This window comes from Myotis lucifugus, unplaced genomic scaffold (assembly GCF_000147115.1).
Source record: "Myotis lucifugus unplaced genomic scaffold, Myoluc2.0 scaffold_11, whole genome shotgun sequence".
Classification (NCBI taxonomy): domain Eukaryota; kingdom Metazoa; phylum Chordata; class Mammalia; order Chiroptera; family Vespertilionidae; genus Myotis; species Myotis lucifugus.
The window spans coordinates 7,181,665-7,203,494 of record NW_005871059.1 but is presented as its reverse complement, the minus strand read 5'-3'; the positions used below and the strand labels follow the sequence as shown (position 1 = coordinate 7,203,494).

The window sequence follows — 21,830 nt, the reverse complement described above, 5'->3', positions numbered from 1 at the left end:
GCAGTGGGCACATCCTTAGCGAGCACTGCCAGGCATGGTGCTCGTGGCTGGGTGAAGTGAGGCCCCCCTCCTCCCCACCACAGCCTTGGCTTCCTTGGAAGGGCCGAGCACCTTACCGGCAGCTGGAGAAAGAGGTTCAAATAGGTTTTTTAAATCTTTTATTCTGATTTTTTAAATCTTTATAGAAAAATTGAAAATGTAGGAAAAAGAAATAAGCACTTTTATTCTTATCACTCAGAGTTAATTACTGCATGTATATATAGAGAGACCTGTATAGTTAATATATCATTAACATTTTCCATGTTATTCTCCCAAAATAATTTCTAATGACTACATTCTCATTTGCTGGGTGGCGATCTTTTTCTGTAAAGACCACGTATAATTTTTGGCTTTGCAAATCATATGGTCTCTGTTACAACTACTCTGCTGTTGTCGTGTGAAAGCAGCAATATATATTATATAAACAAACGAATGGGCATGACTGTTTACCAAGACAAATTTATTTACAAAAACATGCAGCTCCAGATTTGGCCCATGGGCCACAATTTGCCAACTCCTAGATATTTTTAAAAACTTTTAATTTTGACATAATTACAGTTCACAAAGTTTCAAAATAGTATGAGAGCCCATGTACACTTGACCTAGTTTTCCCCAAGTTACATCTTAAATAACTACAGTACAATAGCCAAACCAAGAAATATATAGTTCTGTACCATATTATACATGTGTAACCACTACAATATACAGGACCATTCCATCACCTAAACATCTTCTTCACTCTACTCCTATATAATACAACAACCTCCCTCCCCGACCATCCCTACCTCTTGGAGGTCACTCATTTGATTTCCATCGTTATAATTTTGTCACTTTGAGAACGTTATACAAATGGAATCATACAGTATGTGACTTTTGAGATTGACTGCTTTCACTCAGCATTGAGATCCATCCAGGTTGTACATGTATCAATAGTTTCCTTTCTACTGATGTGTAGTATTCCAGGTATGAATGTCACAGTTTATTTAACGATTCACCTCGAAGGGTGTTTTGGTTATTTCAAAGAATTCTTTTAAGGTTCTAGTGATCATATAGTCCATGTGATTCAGCATTCTGGAACAAACTCTGTAGACCTCATTAGTCTCCATGTTTGGTTCAATTGACTTAGTCAAGCTTCTTTCTTTCTTAGTCAAGTTTCCAAGCTGAATGTCATTCAGAATGTGATGGTCTATGTATTTCAATTGAATCATATTGTATCTGTCATTATTTTTTAATTCACTGAACTCTTTAACACTCACTGATTTATAAACCAGAAGGTGTTGTTTCTCTAGGGACTTCCATTTGCTTTGCAGGTGAGTACTGACATAATATGGCTATATTTATGGTAACAGTTGAATAAATAGTCTTGATTCTCGTATCAGGTTCAAGTGTCAGTGTTACCACTTATCTGTGGTCTTAGAGAAGTCACCTAACCTTGAACCTCCATTTTCTTATCTGTAAATAAGAATACCAACCCTGTCTCACAGTATTACTGTGAGGAGCAAATGAGATTACACAGGAAAAGTGTTTGGGGAACAGGAAAACACTATACAAATATTAAAGTAATATTTATACAAATAAACCTTCACTAGTGTTTTAGAAAAAGCAGTTTTATAATTAGGATGAGTAGTTTTTATTAACAAGTATGTGGAGGGGTGGGATATCTTTGCTGGGAAAAAAAAATTAAGACCGTATTTTACAGAAAAGGCCAAAAGCACAGAGAGGATGAGTGGTGTTGCTGTATGCTGTAATGGATGACCTGTGTTGCAAATACAATACCATCTGGCAGATGTGAGAAGAAATCATTTAAATCAACAATGTGTGTAATGAGCTACCATCTGATTCCTGTTAATCAAGCCTTCCTTTTTTGAACTGTCTTCCCTTGGTTTCCATGACCCTGTTCTCTCCTGCTTCTCTTTCTGGCTTATCATCATCATCTCTTTGGCCCTCAAATATGGAGTTCCCTCGGGATCATCCCTGTGCTTCTCTTTCCATGACCTCTTCCCTGGCAGTATCATGCCTTTACATCACTCTCCAAACAAAGCCTGCATCTGTGTCTCTAGCCCTGACCTCCCTCATTTCCATCCTGCTGGCTGGCTGACTCGCTTTCAAACTCAGTATTTCCAAAGCTGAGGTCATTTTTCTCACTAAGATGGCCCTATTTTTCAAATGCTCCATTTCTATCCACAGCCCTACCATCTTCTCCGTCCTCAGGCATCCTTCTCTCACTGCCATCACCCATCTCCCCCAGATCTAGTCATGCTGTCAATTCTTTGACCATAGTGTCTTCCATTTTCTCTTTCCTTTCTATTTCAGGCCTGCAACTTCAGCTTTTTAAATAAAATTCTCTTTTTCCTCCTTTCTGTCACATCAGTCTTCCACAGTTCAGATTCTTCCTCATCAGTGTTCTTGATTGCTCCCCCTGTTTGGAGAAAAAAGTCCAGATTTTTATTCTAATATAAAATCTTCCCCATGATCAAACTGCTTTTTAAATCTGTATATACTCAACTCCAGATGAACAGAGAGGAAGTAATATGAAGTGCAACTCTTTTTTTATTTTTTTTCAGAATTCCATAATGTTTTCCTTTTCTCGTGACACTTTGCTAACTTCACTTAATTTATGTACATACTTTCCTCCTTTTCTGGGCTGGACCCACGTATGGTTTCTCTCAATATTCCCACAGAGTTGCATGTAGCAGATATTTATTGAATGAATGATTGGTCCTGTGGTGGAAACGCAATTCTTGTTTGGCCCATGCATTCAATAAGTATTTATTGAGCACTTTACTATGGGTCAGGTACTTTGAGGCATTGGGACATAGTAGGCCCAGTTTCAGCTTTTTTTTTTCTTTTATATTTGAGTTTATTCTTTTTTTTTTTTAACCCTTACTCGAGGATATGTTTCTATTGGTTTTAAAGAGAGGAGAAAAGCAAGAGAGAGAAAGAGAAACATCAGTGTGAAAGAGAAACATCAATCAGTTGCCTCCCATCCTCACCCTAACCCGAAACCTGGGTATGTGTCCTGACCAGGAATCGAATCTGCAACTTTCTGGTTGATGGCTCCAGCCAATGGAGCCACCTGGCCAGGGCGAGTTTATTCTTCATTTAACTTTTAAAATACCGCTATGGTTAAGTATTAAAATAAAAAATAGCAAGTACTGAACATACTGTGATTATAATCCTTCACTCATTCACCACTGCATATAAAATGCCAGCAGTATCATTCACTAGCCCCATCAGGAGGTCTGACCCTGAACACAACCTCTAGGGCAGTGATGGCGAACCTTTTGAGCTCGGCGTGTCAGCATTTTGAAAAACCTAAACTTAACTCTGGTGCCGTGTCACATAAAGAAATTTTTTGATATTTGCAATCATAGTAAAACAAAGATTTATATTTTTGATATTTATTTTATATATTTAAATGCCATTTAACAAAGAAAAATCAACCAAAAAAATGAGTTCGCGTGTCACCTCTGACATGCGTGTCATAGGTTCGCCATCACTGCTAGGGTGATGTTCCTCATTTTCATAGGCTTCATTGTAATCACACCTCTTTCCTGATTTCAATCAAAGTAGACCAGTTCTACTTGGTCCATTTCATCAGTCTCTTCTACTTCCTCCTTCATTGTTTGGAGTTATTCTCCAGCAAAGATTGTTTATGGGAAGAGAGGAAGCCATTCTCAGGAATGTTTACTTTAAATTCAATGACGAGGCAACTTTTTTGTCATGGTCTCTGATAAATTGGCATGCCTTCATTGAGCACACCTATAGACCTTCCATTCTAGTAGTAACCCTCAAGACATTCCCATTGGATTATTTATGGCTTCATACTAAGGTCTTAACTTTGTACTTAAGTCTAAAGCAAAGCTATCAGGCACTTTGTTCAAGAATATATTTATTAAATAATTATAATTATATACTGGTGGCCTGAAGGATATATAATTTACCTGTTTAATGGCATGAGAAGAAAACACAGGTGAGTTTACAGAGGATCTTTCTAGAAGAAGTAGTTGGTGGGAAAGAAAAAAAGAGTGAAGATATCGAGCTATTGAGGTCTCCAGTTAGTCATTTCTTCTCAGGCAGGCAATTCCTTGAAACTAACATAATGTGCTCTTGGATCCTATACAGATGGCAATCAGAACTTATTTCCCTGTGAAGTCTGTGGAAGACGCTTTGCAGCAGATGTTCTGGTAAACATACAGACATTTTGTAGATGTGTTTCATTGGAGTTAAATGAACTGTCAAGTTAGTGAGGAGGCCGCAGTGGCAAAGATTAAAGACAGATGTGGAGGGAAAGCACGGGAAGAGGAGTACACAACCTACGGTTGGCAGGCTCGGAGGACACGGAAGCTGTCCGATGCTGCCCACATTCAAAAGGGAACTTATTAAACCTGGTTCTCTAACTGAAAGGATGCCAGAAGAAAGTATCTTGGCACAGCTGATTGTCTCTTGAGAGGTTTTGGCTCTTTCTCCTTTTCTATAAGCATCAGAAATCCAAATTTTAAGGCCAAAGCACCAGGGAAATTAGCTAGTCGAGAGGAATGAACATTGAATTTGGAGCATCTGGAAACTTGGCTTTTAGCCTCAAATTTGTCACTAATTCTGACAAGCCCTTTAACCTCCCTCTGTTTCCTGCTTTGCCACGTACAAAGACAGAATCCTCCAATTTCAGGCTTTTAATGTAATTTGAACAAAATGAACATAAAGCCTTTTCCAAGATTTAATTGTTAAGCCAATTTCAAGCTACACATCTCGTTTCCTGATTGATGCCTGTAAGGTGGAATAAAGCTTGATTTATTTCAAAGTTAGAGGATCAAACAGGTATTAGACCCCAACATTAGAAAAAGATTCCCAAGAAAAAAATGATTTAAAAAATTAGGTTTATAATGCAGTTGTTAGTTGGGACATTTAGATCAGGGAGACTTACATGGAACTACAAGCATTTGGACTCAAGCCTGACTACGTTTGAGGCAAAAGACTGCAAAATGAGGTTTGTAGGTTTTATTTCTCTGGTGAATTAAAAAAAAAGAAATGTCCCTAGCTGGTTTTGCTCAGTGGATAGAGCAGCGGTTCTCAACCTGTGGGTCGCGACCCCTTTGGGGGTCGAACGACCCTTTCACAGGGGTTGCCTAAGACCATCGGAAAACACATATATAATTACATATTGTTTTTGTGATTAATCACTATGCTTTAATTATGTTCAATTTGTAACAATGAAATTGGGGGGTCACCACAACATGAGGAACTGTATTAAAGGGTCGCAGCATTAGGAAGGTTGGGAACCACTGGGATAGAGCATCGGCCTTTGGACCAAAGGGTCCTAGGTTCGATTCCGGTCAAGGGCACCTACCTTGGTTGCAGGCTCCTCTCCCTCCTGGGCCCTAATCAGGGCTCCTGCAGGAGGCAACCAATCGATGTGTTTCTCTCACATCTGTCTTTCCCTCTCTCTTCCACTCTTCCTAAAAGTAAGTGGAAAATATCCTAGGGTGAGGATTAACAAAAACAAACAAACAAATGAAGTATCTGTCCTTTTAATTAAGTGCAGGTAGAGTTTCCTGAATCTAGAAGGAGAGCTCCAGGGCCTCTTGTGGCCTGGCACCCACTGGAGTGCTGCCTTTGCCTTCTCCAGCCTGGGCCGCGCCCCTTGGGAGGAAGGGGTTTGAGACCCAGGAGGTGCCCTTTGAAGAGGGGTCACTAAATGTCAAGTGCACCCCAGGTCCTCTTGAGTTTTATTTCCTATGCCTATCTCTAGGCTACAGAGAGCATCTGATCAACTGATCTGATCTCTCTCCTTTAGTTTCAAATGGTATGGCTTGTTTATAGACAGGTGCAGTGATTTTTATAGAGCATGTGTTTTGTTGGGTCTGAACAAAGCAACTATGTAAGTGATAGCTCTTAGGAGTTACATATCCACCAACAAAGAGGATTTAGAGTAGAAAGCAAAAATGTTAGTATAATATCTTAGTGGTGCAATAACAGACTCTATAAAGTCAGTGCATGGGCAGAGCTCAATGTGTTAGTACCCAGGTTTTTGTAACAGAAATACAGAGGACTACTGGCTAGATTTTTAAAAATGTTTTCCCTGCTAAGCATATTGCAAATATTGTAATATTTATTGTAATAAATGACTTGACTAATCATGTGAGATGTTTGGGTACAATTCAAGGAAAATGTGTTTATAACTTAAACAGAATTGGTATGTTCTTCATGCATTTGTGTGGTTGTTCCAGTTGTCTTTTGCAGATGTTCTCAACTATTTCTTTGAAACCTCTCCACTCCTATTCAGGAGTTAAGTGGTTCTGTGGAAAAGTGGCCCATTTAAACTCAATTTTGAAATGCTGAGTGGGAAGAGGTGTTTTTCTGAAAAGATTCTATTGGTAGGAAGCTACGAAAGTTTCCCCTTGCTATATGCACAGAGCTATTTCAAAAGGATGGTAAAACTGAATATTAAGGTTGTTGGAACTCGAATTTCCTGTTATATTACTGGATGACTTGCTTTTGAAATTTAGGAACAGTAAAGGCAGGAAACTGAATAAGAAGTAATCAATAAAACTTCATTAGTTAAAATGGCTAAATGGTCAGAAATATTTATTTCAGTTTCAACTACAAAGTTTGTCTTTTCAACATTATTTAATGCTCAGAACCATTCATACCGCCCAAGTGGTAGAGTTAAATGTGTAAAACCAAATTTGAAGTAAGTCTCTCTAGCTGTAGAGACCTTTTATTGACCTTGACCGTTCGAACATAATATCTAGTTATGTGTAACATGGGCGAGGGGAGCCAGATGGATTTGCTCTGCTGTGACTTGAGAGTTGGAGAATGTACTTGGCTCTGAAGGTACAACTCAGTCCCTGTAGTGAGTGAGGGCTGCCTGAGTACACTGCAGCATTACAAACTTGGTGATTTGTACATTTTTAAAAAAAATTAATCCCCACTCTTTCTTTTCTAGGAAAGGCATGGACCAATATGTAAAAAACTCTTCAACAAAAAGCGTAAGCCTTTCAGTTCCATAAAACAAAGATTACAGGGCACTTACTTTCCCACTGTGAGCCTGGCTCCTCAATCCAAGGTATTATCAGTATCTTCCTTATTGTTCATGATTACATCCTTAAGTACATTAAAGCCTCTTTCTGGCTCTCTGGTTTCATTCTTGCTTGATAGAGCAATGTAAAGTCATGTAAGTATAATCCACCTTTACTGTTTTCTTTTTAATCATGCTCACTGAGATTTCCAAATGTATTTCAGATACTTTCCAGATGTGACAAAAAAGAATCTTGTTTATACTTTCATTAGAGTAGCATTAAATCTAGCAGTTAACATGGAAGAAAGTCACTTTTAACCTTACATTTAAGTCTTCCTTTAAGGTTTTATAGTTATGTTGTTTTTCTGATTATTTTGTGTTTTCCTTCACTACTGTGATTTGTGAATTTTATTACTGTATTTTCCAAACCCGTTTTAGTACTTTTGAAACACAAATTCTGCTTCCCTCTCCAAATCTCACAGTCCTGTTTCCTGTAAATTCAAATCCCAGCTGCAAAAGAAAAAAAAATTATAATGGAGACATATAAAGTCTAGGCTAGTATATGTTTTTTGTTTTGTTTTGTTTTGTTTTTGTAGCCTCAACCAGTGAGGAAAGCTAACTGGAGACAACAACATGAAGACTTTATTATTGCAATTCAATCAGCAAAGCAGTGCAGCCTAGCCATGAAAGAAGGCCGCCCTCTCCCACCACCTCCCCCCGCGTCCATCAACCCAGGTGTGTGGCCAGTTTGGTTTGTTTCTGACATTAACTCTTAACCAGTTGAGGCTATGCTCAAGTTTTGGCCAAATTATCATGCCTTGCTTCCTTCTATTTATTCTAAGATTAACAATAGGAATTAAGTTGTATAAAAGTAATTTTATCATATAATTTATCTTTTCCTTTTTTCCCCCCTCAATTCTGTCTAAAGAGTCTGTGTTTCCTTCTAACTCCATCTCAACATAAGAACACCACTGTAGCCAGTGTCATGGCATTACATAACTCCAGGGGATGCTGTTCACATCGTGGTTTATGAGAATGGAACTGTGCAGAGCAATTTAAGATACATTAGCTCCCCAATGTCAGATACTTACAGCTCTTTTTTACTTTTTTGAGATAAAATTTCCATAATATAAACATCATCATTTTAACCATTTTAAGTTGTATAGTTTAGTGGCCCACAGCGTTTTTACCCTAAACTTTTTATTTTGAAAAACTTCAAATCTACAGAAAAGAGGAAGGAATAGTACAGTGATCACTTATATACCTTCCACTGAAATTTGACAGTTCTTGACATTGTTGTAATATTTTCTATCACTCATTTTATTTTTATGGCAGAACTATTTAATAGTAAATTTCAGAATTTATAACACTTTAACTATTCCATTATGCATTTGTTAAGTATATTTTCGTGCATGACCACAATACTATTCTTGCACTTAACATAGACTCATGTTTTCCCAATTTTCTTAAGAATGTCTTTTAATGCTTTCTCCTCATCCCCCAGCCACAATCCAAGATTTACACATTGTCTTATGTTGTCTGTTTAGTTTCTCTTAACCCTGTACAACGTCCCTACCAGGCCAGTTATCTTTAGAATTTCTCATGTTCTGGATTTGTCTGTGGGTTTGTTGTTGTTTTTCTAAGTCATATTAGTGTTTAACCTGTCCTTCTATTCCCCCGTCTTTCTATAAATTGGAATTTAGGCTTAGAGGCTAGATTAGATTAATATTCATATTAATCCCTTATCAGATATAGGATTTTCAAATATTTTCTCCCATTTGGTTAACTGTCTCTTGATGGTATATTTTGATGCAAAAATGTTTTTAATTTTGATAAAGTCCAACTTTCCTTTCTTGTTGTTGTTGCCCAGCCATAGATGTCAAACTCCCTCAAAATCATTGCAAAATCCAATGTCATAAAGCCTTTTCCTCATGTTTTCTTCTAACAGTTTTATAGTTTTAGCTCTTACACTTAGGTCTTTTATCCAGGTTGAGTTAATTTTTGTATGTGGTGTAAAATAAGATACCAAGTTCATTGGAGGTTGGATATCTAGTTTTACATGTGGTTATCTAGATTTCTCACTGTTTTGATTAGCATAACTTTGTAGTAAGTTTTTAAAGCAGGAAGTGTGAGTTCCCCAAGATTGTTTTGGCTATTTGGGGAACTTTGAGATTTTATATAATTTTTTTTCTCTGAAAATGCCATTGGAGTTTTCAGAGGGATTGCATTGAATCTGTACATCATTTAGATATTATTGTCATCTAACAATATTGTCTTCCAATCCATGAACATGAAATGTCTTTCCATTTATTTGTCTTCTTTAATTTCCATTAGCAATGTTTTATAATTTTCAGTGTATGAGTCTTTCATATCCTTGATTAAATTTATTTCTAAATATTTTATTCTTTTTGATGTTATTGTAAATGGAAGTGTTAACTTTATTTTCAGATTGTTCCTTGTTAGTGTATAGAAATACAACTGACTTTTGTGTGTTGATTTTGTAAATTGCAACTTAGCTGAATTTTATTTATTAGTTCTACAGTTGTTTTTCAGTGTGGAATCATTAGGGTTTTCTACATGTAAGATTATGTAATTTGCAAACAGAGATAATTTTGCTTCATCTTCTCCAATTTGTATGCCTTTTATTTGTTGTATCTAAATCTTCTAGCTAGAACTTCCAAAAGTATGTTGAATAACACTGGCAAAAGTAGACATCCTTGTCTTGTTTGTCATTGAGTATAATGTTAGCTTAGGGTTATAATTGACTATTTAAACATAAATAATAGCATATTATGGGGATTTCAACACATGAAAATGAAATGTATGAAACCAATAGGATGAGATTAAGGAAAATGGACGTATATTGTTGAAAGGTTCACATTATACATGAATAGGTATAGTATTATTTGAAGGTAGAATATTATATTATAAAGATGCCTATTCTAAACCCTAGAGTAAACACCCCAAAATATTGACATATAGCTAATAAGACAATATATGGAGTGGAGATGAAAAAATGTATTCCAGGGGGAGAAACCAAGATGGCGGCATAGGTAAACACCGGAAATTGCTGCCTCCCACAACAACTTCAAAAATACAACGAAAAGACAAAATGGACATCATCCAGAACTACAGGAAGGTTGGCTGAGTGGAAATTCTACAACTAGAAGGAAAGAGAAAAGCACACTGAGACTCAGAGGAGCTGCAGAAGTAAAGTGCAGAGGTACAGAGGCTGGAGCGCGCGCCCGCGGAGAGGGGCTGGTACCTGAGGACACGGCTGTCTTTTTGAATCGGGAGGGAGTCACAAGCTCCCGACTGCTCTGAACTCCGGTTCCAGGAAGTCTCTGGGGACCCAGGGCTCATACGGGGAGAAAGTGGACTGTCTGGCAGCAGGCAGAACTCAGAACTTGAGGGCGGCTTTCCCTCAGAGGTGCTTGAAGCAATTACTGGGACACTGAGACTCGTGGCCCTTTAGGGCAGGGCTGAGGATCAACCATAGCTGCTTGCTCCGCCCTGTTGATTCCTAGACCCCGCCCCACCCAGGCTGCGGCAGAGGCTTTTGCATATGAATGCCCTGGCCTTTTGCAACCTGAAAATTACCTAACAAATTGCAGCTGGGCCAGACAGACCCAGAACTTCCAAGAGAAGGCCCAAGGCCCCACAGCAGCTTGCATTGCTTCACAGCTGGGCCTCATCTGGGCACCTCCAAACCCCAAAAAAGGAAGGGGAATCTGCAGATCTCTTCGTAGCTCCTGCTGGGTAACCTCAGGCAGAGGCTAAATTAGCACCTCCTTAGATCCAAGAGCCAGTGTACCCAGTGGTCAGAGTGGGACCATCCAGATTACAACTCCTCAGATCCATAAGGGACACACTCAGGGGGCAGACTCAGTGAGCACCAAAGCCCCACTGAAGCAAGTTTTGCCCCAGAAGGGTGTCTTCAGCACAGTTCTCCCACTGCAGACACAGCTGATTCTCACTGCCAATTGGCCTGGAGGTCAATTCCTCCCAGTGATACCTACAACAATCAAGGCATAACTACAACAAGACTGTGCACAAAGCCCACAAGGGGGTGCACCAAGAGTGTACACCTCAGGTAACTGGGGAGGCTGAGCCACTGGGCCCTATAGGACACCTAGCACACAAAACCACTCTACCAACACAGGGAAGCATAAAAAATGCGGAGACAAAGAGACAGGTCACAAATGACAGAAATGGAGGAAAGAAAATGACTGGATATAGAGTTCAAAACCACATTTATAAGGTTTTTCAAGAGTTTTCTGGAAACCGCCGATAAATTTAGTGAGACCCTGGAGGATATGAAAAAAGACCAACTAGAAATTAAGCGTATACTGACTGAAATAAAGAATAATATACAGAGATCCAACAGCAGACAAGAGGATCCCAAGAATCAAGTCAAAGATTTGAAATACGAAGAAACAAAAAATACCCAACCGAAAAAGCAAAAAGCAAAAAGAATCCAAAAATATGAAGATAGTGTAAGGAGCCTCTGGGACAACTTCAAGCGTACCAACATCAGAATTATAGGGGTGCCAGAAGATGAGAGAGAGCAAGGTATTGAAAACCTATTTGAAGAAATAATGACAGAAAACTTCCCCCACCTGGTGAAAGAAATAGACTTACAGGTCCAGGAAGCGCAGAGAACCCCAAACAAAAGGAATCCAAAGAGGACCACACCAAGACACATCATAATTAAAATGCCAAGAGCAAAAGACAAAGAGAGAATCTTAAAAGCAGCAAGAGAAAGAAACTCAGTTACCTACAAGGGAATACCCATACGACTGTCAGCTGATTTCTCAACAGAAACCATGCAGGCCAGAAGGGAGTGGCAAGAAATATTCAAAGTGATGAATAGCAAGAACCTACAACCAAGATTACTTTATCCAGCAAAGCTATCATTCAGAATTGAAGGTCAGATAAAGAGCTTCACAGATAAGCAAAAGCTAAAGGAGTTCATCACCACCAAGCCAGCATTATAAGAAATGCTGAAAGGTATTCTTTAAGAAGAGGAAGAAGAAAAAGGAACTCTTACCATTTGCCACGACATGGATGGAACTAGAGAGCATTATGCTAAGTGAAATAAGCCAGTCAGAGAAGGATAAATACCACATGATCTCACTCATTTGTGGAATATAATGAACAACATAAACTGATGAACAAGGACTGATCCAGAGACGGAGAGGCATTGATTGGACTGTAGGGCCTTGGAGGGAAGGTAGGGAGGGTGGGGGTAAGGGGGAAAGATCAACCAAAGGACTTACATGCAAGCATATAGGTCTAACCAATGGACACGGACAACGGGGCGGGTTGGGACCCTCGGTGGGGGGGGGGTGGTAGGGGGTAACATGGGGATAAGGACACATATGTAATATCTTAATCAGTAAAAAATATATTAAAAAAGTGTATTCCAAAAGAAGACAAGAAAAGAGAAAAAAAGGAACAAAGAACAGATGGGATAAAGAAAAATAGCAAGATGCTCGACTTCAACCTAATTCTATGGACAATTGCATAGAAATGACCTAAAACTTCAGATAAAAGGCAGAGATTATCAAACTGAATGATAAAGCAAGGTCCAGTTATATACTTTCTGTAACAAACACTCTTTAAATATAAAGATACAAATAATTGGGTCAGGCAGGTGAGAGAATGAATTGGTGGCTCCATGGGCCAGATCTAACTTCTCAAAGGATGGCAGCAACGCAGGTTTCCTGACCTGTAAATATCATAAATTCAATTTTTTAGAATCTTCATGTTTGAATATCAGGTTAGAAGTCAGATGGTGGTTTTCTTGGAGGGTTGGGGAGGACCAGAAGGGAACACATGGGAAGTCTCCTGTGTGTTCCCTTCTGGTGGGACATTGTGTCTTATCTGGGCTGTTTACAGGGGTGTGTGCAGTTTGTGGACATTTCATGGAGCCATACACTTATGATTTGTGCCTTTCCTCTTCGATAAAAAAGTAAAAAGAGAAATAAACAGCAGGAATGTCAAAATGACTGTTGACTGGCATGTTTAAAGCACAGAAAAATATACACATCAAATAATAATCATAAAACTGCAGTGGCTAATATTAATATTAGGCAAAGTAAACTTCAAGGCAAGTATTATTAGCAGAGATAATGATTAAAAAATATATTCATCAAGAAGACCTATCAGTCCTAAATGTTTATGTACCTAGTAACAGAGCTTCAAAGAACACAAAACAAAACTGACAAAACTGGACGGAGTAGACAAATTCACAATAATATGTGGAGATTTTATCATTCCTCTCTTAGTAACTGATGAAATAAGCAGCATGAAAATCATCAGAGATATAGAAAATTTGAACAACAATATCAACCAGTTTGACCTAATTGACACCTATGACTATAACGTGACACATGTCAAGAGCAGAATATAATTCTCCTCAAGTACATTCACCCACAGACCATGTGCAGGACCATAAAACAGATCTAAAAGGATTAAATCTAAAAGTATTAAAATCATACAGACTATGTTATTTGACCACATTAGAATTAAAGTAGGAATTATGATGAAATTAACAACTCCTTTCTAAATAACCCATGGATCTAAGGCAAAATTATAAAATATTTTGAATTGAATGGTAATAAAAGCACATCAAAATTTGTGGGGTTTGGTTAAAGCAGTGCCTTGAAGGAATTTTATAGCTTTAAATACTTATATTAGAAAAGGAGAAAGATTTAAATCAATTACCTTAAACTTCATCTTTGAAAAGTTAAAAATATAAGAACAAAATTACACCTGAATTAAGTAGTTTTAAGGAAGAACATAGTTTCTATTGTCAAATGAATCAGACAAGGGTGAATTTTATCCCTATTTGTTTAATTTGTACATAGAATATATCATCTGAAAAACTGGGCTAGGCTCAGGAAGGAGGAGTGAAAACTGGGAGAAGAAATATCAATAACAAGATATGTAGACGATACCATCTTTCTGGCAGAAAGTAGTAATGATTTGAAACAACTTCTGATGAAAGTGAAAGAAGAAAGTGCCAAAGCAGGACTCCATATAAACATCAAGAAGACAAAAATCATGACAATGAGAGAAATACATGTACCTTTAATGAAGACATTGAATTGATAATGAAATAAAGATTTTGCTTACCTTAGTTCAGTCATCAGTTCAAATGAAGACTACAGCCAAGAAATTTAGAGATAGCCAAGACTGAGAATGGCAACCATCAGAATTAGGAAAGATCACCAAGAACAAAGATGTTATTACAGACAAAGCTAAGATCTTCTACACTCTCATATTCCAATTACTGTGTATCACAGATGGGGGGAAAGGGTTTGCTTGAAATATGGTGTTGGAGGAAAGCTGCATGGATAGTCCATGAAAGAAGCCATGACAGAAGCTGAGCAGGGCTGCTGAGGACAAGGCATTGTAGACATCACTCAGAGGGTCACCAGGAGTCAGAGCTGACTCAACCGCATGCAACACACACACAAATTATAAATGCAATTCATCATATTAATTTTGTTAAAATATTTAAAAATATTTAATTCTTTATTGTTTAAAGTATTACATGAGTCTCCTTTTCCCCCCATTGATCTCTCCCCTGCCATCCCCTCCCCCAAGCACAAGCCCTCACCCCCCGCACTGTGTCCATTGGTTTTGCTCATATGCATGCATACAAGTCCTTTATCATCTCAATAGATATAGGCAGAGCCTGTAACAAAATGTAACACCCATACATGTTTTAGAAAGATACTTAGAAAAGTAGAAATGGAAGGGAACTTCCTTAATAAAGGTAATCTTTGAGAAAGTATAGCTAACATCACATTGAATGGTGAAAAACTGAACATTTTCCTACTGAGAAATGGAAAAAAAATAAGGGTGTCCTTTCTGACCACCTTTATTCAACACTGTACTAGAGGTAGTACCCAGCATAGTAAGGAAAAAAAATATAATTGATACGTATAGACATATAGATATATACAAATATATGTGTGTGCCATATATAAATGGTATATACCTATATCATTTAAAGATTGAAGAGGAAGAAGTAAAACTATATTCACAGACAACATGACCATGAATGGGTAAATGTAGAAAATCTTAGGTAACTACAAAAAAGCTACTGAAATTAAAGTGAATTAACAAGCTTTCGGGATATAAGGTCACTATACATAAGTGAATTGTATTTCCATAGACTATACTTACACAGTTGAAAATGAAATTAAAAATACCACTTACAATAATATAAAACATTGAATACTTAGGTATATATTTTTAAAAATATGTAGACCTATAAAATGAAAATCTTATAACTTAGAGAACGATAAAGAGGAATAAAATATATGGACAGATTTACCATTTTCATGGTTTGGAAGACTCAGCATTGTGTTATGATGTCAGTTCTCTCCAAGTTTATCTGTGGCCTCAAGGTATTTCCAATAAAAATTCTTGCAAGTTTTCTTTGCCAAGTAGGAATTGACCAGCTGACTCTAAACTTATATGGAAATTCAAAGGGTCTGGAATAGCCAAGATAGTTTTGAAAAAGAATATAATTGGAGGACATACACTCTCTTATGCCAACACTTACTATAATGTTACAATAATCATTACAATTTGGTGTTGGTGTATCAATTGAACAATGAAGAGAATCTAGATATAGACTCCCCCTCCCCCATCTATGGACAATAGGTTTTTGACAAAAGTAATTCAATATGGGGAAGGATAGTCTTATTAATAAATTACATGGGAAAAAATAAATTACATGGGAAAGCTTGATATCAATATGGGAGAATGACCCTTAATCATATACAAAAAGTAATTCAAAATGGATCATTGACCTAACATAAGTGCTCCAACTATAAAATTTCTAGAAAAATAATCTTTGATCTAAGGGTCAAGGTTTCTTAGGCATTAACAATTTTTAAAAGGAAAATTGATAAATTGGGCTTTACCAAAATTTAAAATCTCAGTTTTGAGAGACACCATTAAGAGAATGCAAAAGCAAGCCACAGGCTGGAGGTAAATATTCATAATACACACATCTGACAAAGGACTCATATCAAGAATATATAGATAACTCTTACAACTCAATATTAAGACAAAGTCCAAGAGGGAGAAGGCAAGAGATGTATTTGAACCTATGTATAAAAAAAAATGAACAATAACTATATGAACAGATATTCAATATTATTTTCATCAGGAAAATGCAAATTAAAACCACAATGAAATACCACTACATATCCACTTGAATAGCTAAGACTGACAATACTACAAGTAATGGCTAGATGTGAAATAACTGGAAGTCGCACACGCTGCTGATGGGAGTATGAAATAGTACAGCCACTTTGTACTGGTGTTTTCTTAAGCATGGATATAATTCTACAGCAACTCCAATCCTAGCTACTTATGCAAAAATCTGAAAACATGTCCTTAAAAAATACATGTTTATCGTATTCTTATATAGCATAAACTGGAAACAACTGAAAATATCCATCAACAAGGGAATAGCTAAATTGAGGAATATTTGCAAAATGTAACATAATTCAGCAGTAAGAAGAGATTGCCACTATACATGCAGCATCATGGATGCTCTATTATATGAAATTATAACATCTTCAGTGATGAACATAGATCTTTGGTTGCTTGAGACTGGACTTGGGGGAATATTGACTGAAAGGACATGAGGGAACTTTCTCATGTGATGAAATTGTTCTGTATTTAATTGGGGTAGTTATACAAGTGTATATATATTTGTCAGAACTCATTGAACTGTACATTTAAAATAAGTGCATTTTATTGCATGTAAATTATTTCTCAAAGTTTGTTTTTAAAAGTTAAAAACCCCACTGTGCATAGTGTGGTGAAGGCCTGGGGGTGGGGGTGGGCAAGAAGGGGTCAATGGTGGGGGGGACATATGTAATACTTTCAACAATAAAGATTAAAAAACAACACTGTGTAATTATGCTATAAAAATTATCTGAAAATGTCATCTGAACATCTTTACCAGATAATAATTTTAGTAAGTGCTTCACTCTTGCTGGGTATTAATGAAAATGTAGTTAGAATATTATGTGTCTAAGATGTTTGGTAGAAATAGCTATGGCTGTGATTTTGATAATACTTTGACCACAAGCTTTATATAACAAAACATCTTTTATGAGAAATACTTTTATTTTAATAGCAGAAGCTACAGGGTTAAACAACTACTTATGGTTCTTTAATTGAATAAGTGAACCATGTCAGATGAAACCATGTGAATTTTTGTAATTTTCAAATTGAATTTAAAACGTGGGGATTATTCGTTTTTTAAGTAATTCATTCCCTTTGTAAGGCCTAATCAAACATGCAGTTTATTTCTCTGCCCTTTACAGTTTCATGCTAAAATATAGTTATAACACGAAATTCTTTCTTGTGGCCTTATTATAATTACATGCACCAAACAAAATGATTATATACAATAGCACATTTTAATTATTCAATTATATTGATTGTTTGGGGATTTTATGTCAGCCCATATATTCTCAGGCTTAAATAGGAGAAAATATATAGAGCCATAACTAGAGTTGTATGTAGTACTAGAGGCCCAGTGCACAAAATTCATGCACTAGTAGGTTCCCTAGTGGCTGCTGGCCGGGGCCTCCCTTCCTTCCCCTGGCTGGCCCTGCCCCCTGGTCAATCTCCCAGACGAACTCTGAGTCGAGGGGACAATTTGCATACTATGCTTTTATTATATAGGATTGCCTGGCATGTATGAGTGTGCAATTAATTTTCTTTTTTCTAACATGATTCCATATTTCATGACTCAGTTTTTGTGACATGTATATATTTATTCTAATTCTTACTGAGTTAAGTAAGTCCAGCAATCATTCAACTTTCTGGGATGTCGTAAGAGTTTATGGGGACAATGATACTGAATATTTATAATTGGGATTTTCGGTGAGGCCTGGGACATTTGGTCACCATTGTTGCAGGGCTATATAGACATGGGTACTCGACAAAATGCTTGCTTTAAAAAAAAAATCTTTATTGTTGAAAGTATTACATATGTCCCCTTCCCCCCACCCCACAATGCTTGCATTTTTAAATGATGTGTGCTTTTCTACTTTCATTTCTTTTTAATGAGATCTGACCATCCTCCCCAGAGTCCTCATAAGAGTCCATTTGTAGTCAGACTTTTAAAACCATCACCCATGGAAAGAAACAGTCCATAGTGATTCTTATGTCATTGTGATCCATTGAGAAAGAGGTGACTCAGATTGAGAGGAGAGGAGAGCATCTAGCTCAGTCATGCTGTGTCCAGATTATTGTTACTGAAAAATACTTTCCCATTCTCAGAGTGGCTGAAGTTCCCTTTCTCTGCCCCCTAAGCCAGAGCTTCATGTTCCAGCTGTGGGCTCCTGGAGGACCTGGAGCCACCTCCGTCCACAGCTTACCGCACGGAATGGCAATGGTCCGCTCCTTTGCCTCTTCCTCTAGTCCTCTCTGAGGTTTTGTTGTCCAGGAAATACACAACTGTGTTGTCTCTGTGGTGGCATCTAGTGCCAAACACACACAAGGGCATCAATGAATGAATAAACAAGTGGGATTAAGGAAGCAATCGTCGTCATAATCATTGTCTTTGCCTGAACTCAGCCAGGGCTATGGTAGCAGCATTTCTGATAGAAGCTTTGGCTTTGTAGCTGCTAAAACAGAAGAAATTCCCACCCAGCCAAGAGCTGAGCTCCGGATGGTTCTCTACACCAGTGTGAGTTCTGCATGATAATGGCATTTTGTATTTTACTTTTTCTAAGCAGTTTCAGTCTTGTTGGGTAGTTGGAAACACAACCTTGCTGGGCCTGTTTATTTAGAGTAATAGTATGCTCTATCCCGCCCACTGTGCCGAGTCCTCCTGTTGATTATTTTAGTTTCCTTTCACAATGACCCGATGGGGGAGGTGATATGTAGGTCCTGGAGAAATCGAAGCTTAACGAGGTTGAGTAACTTGCTGAAGTTCACACACACACAGCAGGTGAAGAGCTGGGGCCCGGAACCTGCCGGGCAGGTGTCAGAGCCTTCAACATTTCCCAATGCTGCCCTATTTTATTTTTTTCAAGGAATTTATCACTGTGGGAAACTTTGTTTCTATATTGGAATGCCTAGTCCTTGATTACGGAGACACCGTATCACATGGCTCAGAATATGTATTCAATATGTATTGAATGAATCATTAAGGACTGACTCCCAGGGTGTGAAGTTAAAGGTTAGGATAAGTGCTAATCTTTTATTTCCTCCCATTTTCTTCTAGTTTTTACATTTTATGAGTATTCACTTTTGGAAATGATTTGTTAAAATAGCTTCCCAAAGTGCTTTAGAAGTTGCCTTCAAGGATTCTTAACTTTGAAGACATCACTGCCTTAAATATCTCTCCCCACATGTAGGAATTTTGACCCAAAACTCCATGTAGAGTTCAAGGTTGGTGCTGTCTCAGATCCTTCTGGGGGGCACGGGAGTTGGGGGGTGGGGGGTGGAGAAGCTCTTCTCTCATGTTGCTTATATCCACTTTGTCTTCCCTTAAGGAGGGGTACCTACAACAAAACCCCGCATCTCCCTCTGCTTGCTTTAGGGAGGGGTAGACTCCAATCTGGCTTTGCTATGAGCATCTCCACACTCTAAAGAAGACCTTGGGTCTTTCTCACTTCCTACTTCTCTCCTTGTCTAATATCTGCAAATGAGAGCCAGGTCCTGATGACTGGGTATCCCAGAGACCCACACAGAACCTAGTGCCCCAGAGCTTCCTGAGACTACCTCCTCCCCCTTCCTCCTCCTCTCTTCTCTTCCTCCTCCTTCTCCCTCTTCTTCTTCCTTCTTCTTCCTCTTCCTCCTCTTTTCTTATTGAATTATTGGGGGGTGGCATTGGTTAATAAAATTATGTAGGTTTCAGGTATACAATTCTATAATATATCATCTGTATATTATACTATGTGTTCACCATCCCAAATCAGTCTTCTTCCATCATTTATCCCTCCTCCTCCTCCCCGTACCCACCTGTCTGGGACAGTCTAACACTAGAAGCTGAAGCTGTTTCCAGAGCCACTTTCCAATCACCCCTCCTTTTTTCTTTTTTCTTTTATGAATCTCCTTTTTTCTTTTATCTTTTCTGAATCTTTTATCTTTTTTCATTTTACTACCTTTTCCTTGAATGTATCATTTGCTTCCTCACTTCGGAGTTCAGTGAAAACATCTCCCACTGCAGAGCAACGTCTTTCTGCCAGTGACACTGACTTCAAATCCCATCCCAAAGCCTGCATTCCTATCTCCCTCTGTGGCCCCATAAACTCGTGTATGTGTTTCTGTCACACCCAGTACCACAACCTGGGCTTTCATGCCCTTTCAAATCATCAATACTAACATCCTATGATTCCATGACTACTTTTTGACTGACGATCCTCTAAATAATTCCTTGAATTGGGAAGTTCCTAAGTATAGTTCATGTAAACATTTCAAGGGTACACTCTTCATTGAAGTCAGTGCACAAGCAGAATAGTCCCTCCACTGTCCTTCGTTTGAGCCTTTGCACACCTCCCCTGGAGTTGGCGATCTCTGCAGCAGGCTTTAAGATCTTTTTCTTTCATGATGGAGCAGGGTTCATATCCTATTTATTTCCCGTCCTATAGTCCATTTCAGGGTTGTTTTTGAAATGCTAATTGCCTTTTGTTGTTATCCTTACATTCAGATTATATTCAGTGCCCGTATTGTCTGAGGAGGTTTAATGAAAATGCAGCCAGTCGGCATATTAATTTCTGCAAGGATCAGTCTTCTCGCCGAGTCTTTGATGCAGCCAAACTGGAGTCCAGAGTGCAGGTAAGCCTCTCTCCCAGGTGCCCTTGCAGGCCTGGTGCCAGCAGGTGGTTTGGTGGGGAAACTGCTACCCATCCTGGGAAATGTGAGCGTCACCATAGCTGGTCACAGTCACCCATCCTCACGGGAGCAGGCTCCTTTTGAGTTCCCAGCTTACCACACCTCTGGGTGTTGTAGGAACAAAATATTTCTATAGCGTTTGCAGCTTCTTAGAATGAAGACTTGAATATATAAGTGGAATTTTTATAGTATTATGATAAGGCTCTGTGTCCAACGGTGGTTATCAGCCTTCACCACCCCGAAAAGAGTTGTGACCCTCAAATGAAACTGGCCTGCGTGGAGGAGGCCGCCACAAGGGATGGGTCCCAGGCCCTGCGATTTGCTCTGTAGAAGAAGGTGTTTTAAAAGCCACAAAATCAGCAAGTTAGAAAAATGGGAGCAACTGTTATAAAAAAAAAAAAAAAAAAAAGAAAAATGGGAGCAACTGTTATAAATAGATACAAATAAGTAAGATGACAACAGAAGACAATAGATGGATAAAAACAGACAGAACCAGAGCCAGCAGGAGCATCGCTTCCGTGGAGCATGAAAACTGTTCATTGTAAACATGGCTCGGAGTAGGAAATATGTTTAGAAAGATTTCCATGAAATGCAGTTCCTCATGGGGATGGGGCCCCCTCTAGCCACAGCTCATCTGTGAGCCCCGGCTCCATCTGCACATGCATTAGACCACGGGTCCTCAAACTACGGCCCGCGGGCCACATGCAAATAAAAATATTGTATTTGTTCCCGTTTTGTTTTTTTACTTCAAAATAAGATATGTGCAGTGTGCATAGGAATTTGTTCATAGTTTTTTTTTAAACTATAGTCCGGCCCTCCAACAGTCTGAGGGACAGTGAACTGGCCCCCTGTTTAAAAAGTTTGAGGACCCCTGCTTTAGACA

At 38.3% G+C, this 21,830-nt stretch overlaps 1 protein-coding gene across 1 annotated transcript in view; it reads left to right on the top strand.

Annotated features, from left to right (window-relative positions):
* The first annotated feature begins 1,761 nt into the window (after nucleotides 1-1,761).
* The window catches only part of ZC2HC1B (zinc finger C2HC-type containing 1B), a 30,954-nt gene continuing 10,885 nt past the window's right edge, over nucleotides 1,762-21,830 (top strand). Inside the window, exons 1-5 of the mRNA XM_014451961.2 lie at nucleotides 1,762-1,783; nucleotides 4,165-4,226; nucleotides 6,986-7,105; nucleotides 7,654-7,792; nucleotides 20,763-20,890. Coding sequence (XP_014307447.1) covers nucleotides 1,762-1,783; nucleotides 4,165-4,226; nucleotides 6,986-7,105; nucleotides 7,654-7,792; nucleotides 20,763-20,890 — 471 coding nt within the window. The remainder of the gene's footprint in view (nucleotides 1,784-4,164; nucleotides 4,227-6,985; nucleotides 7,106-7,653; nucleotides 7,793-20,762; nucleotides 20,891-21,830) is intronic.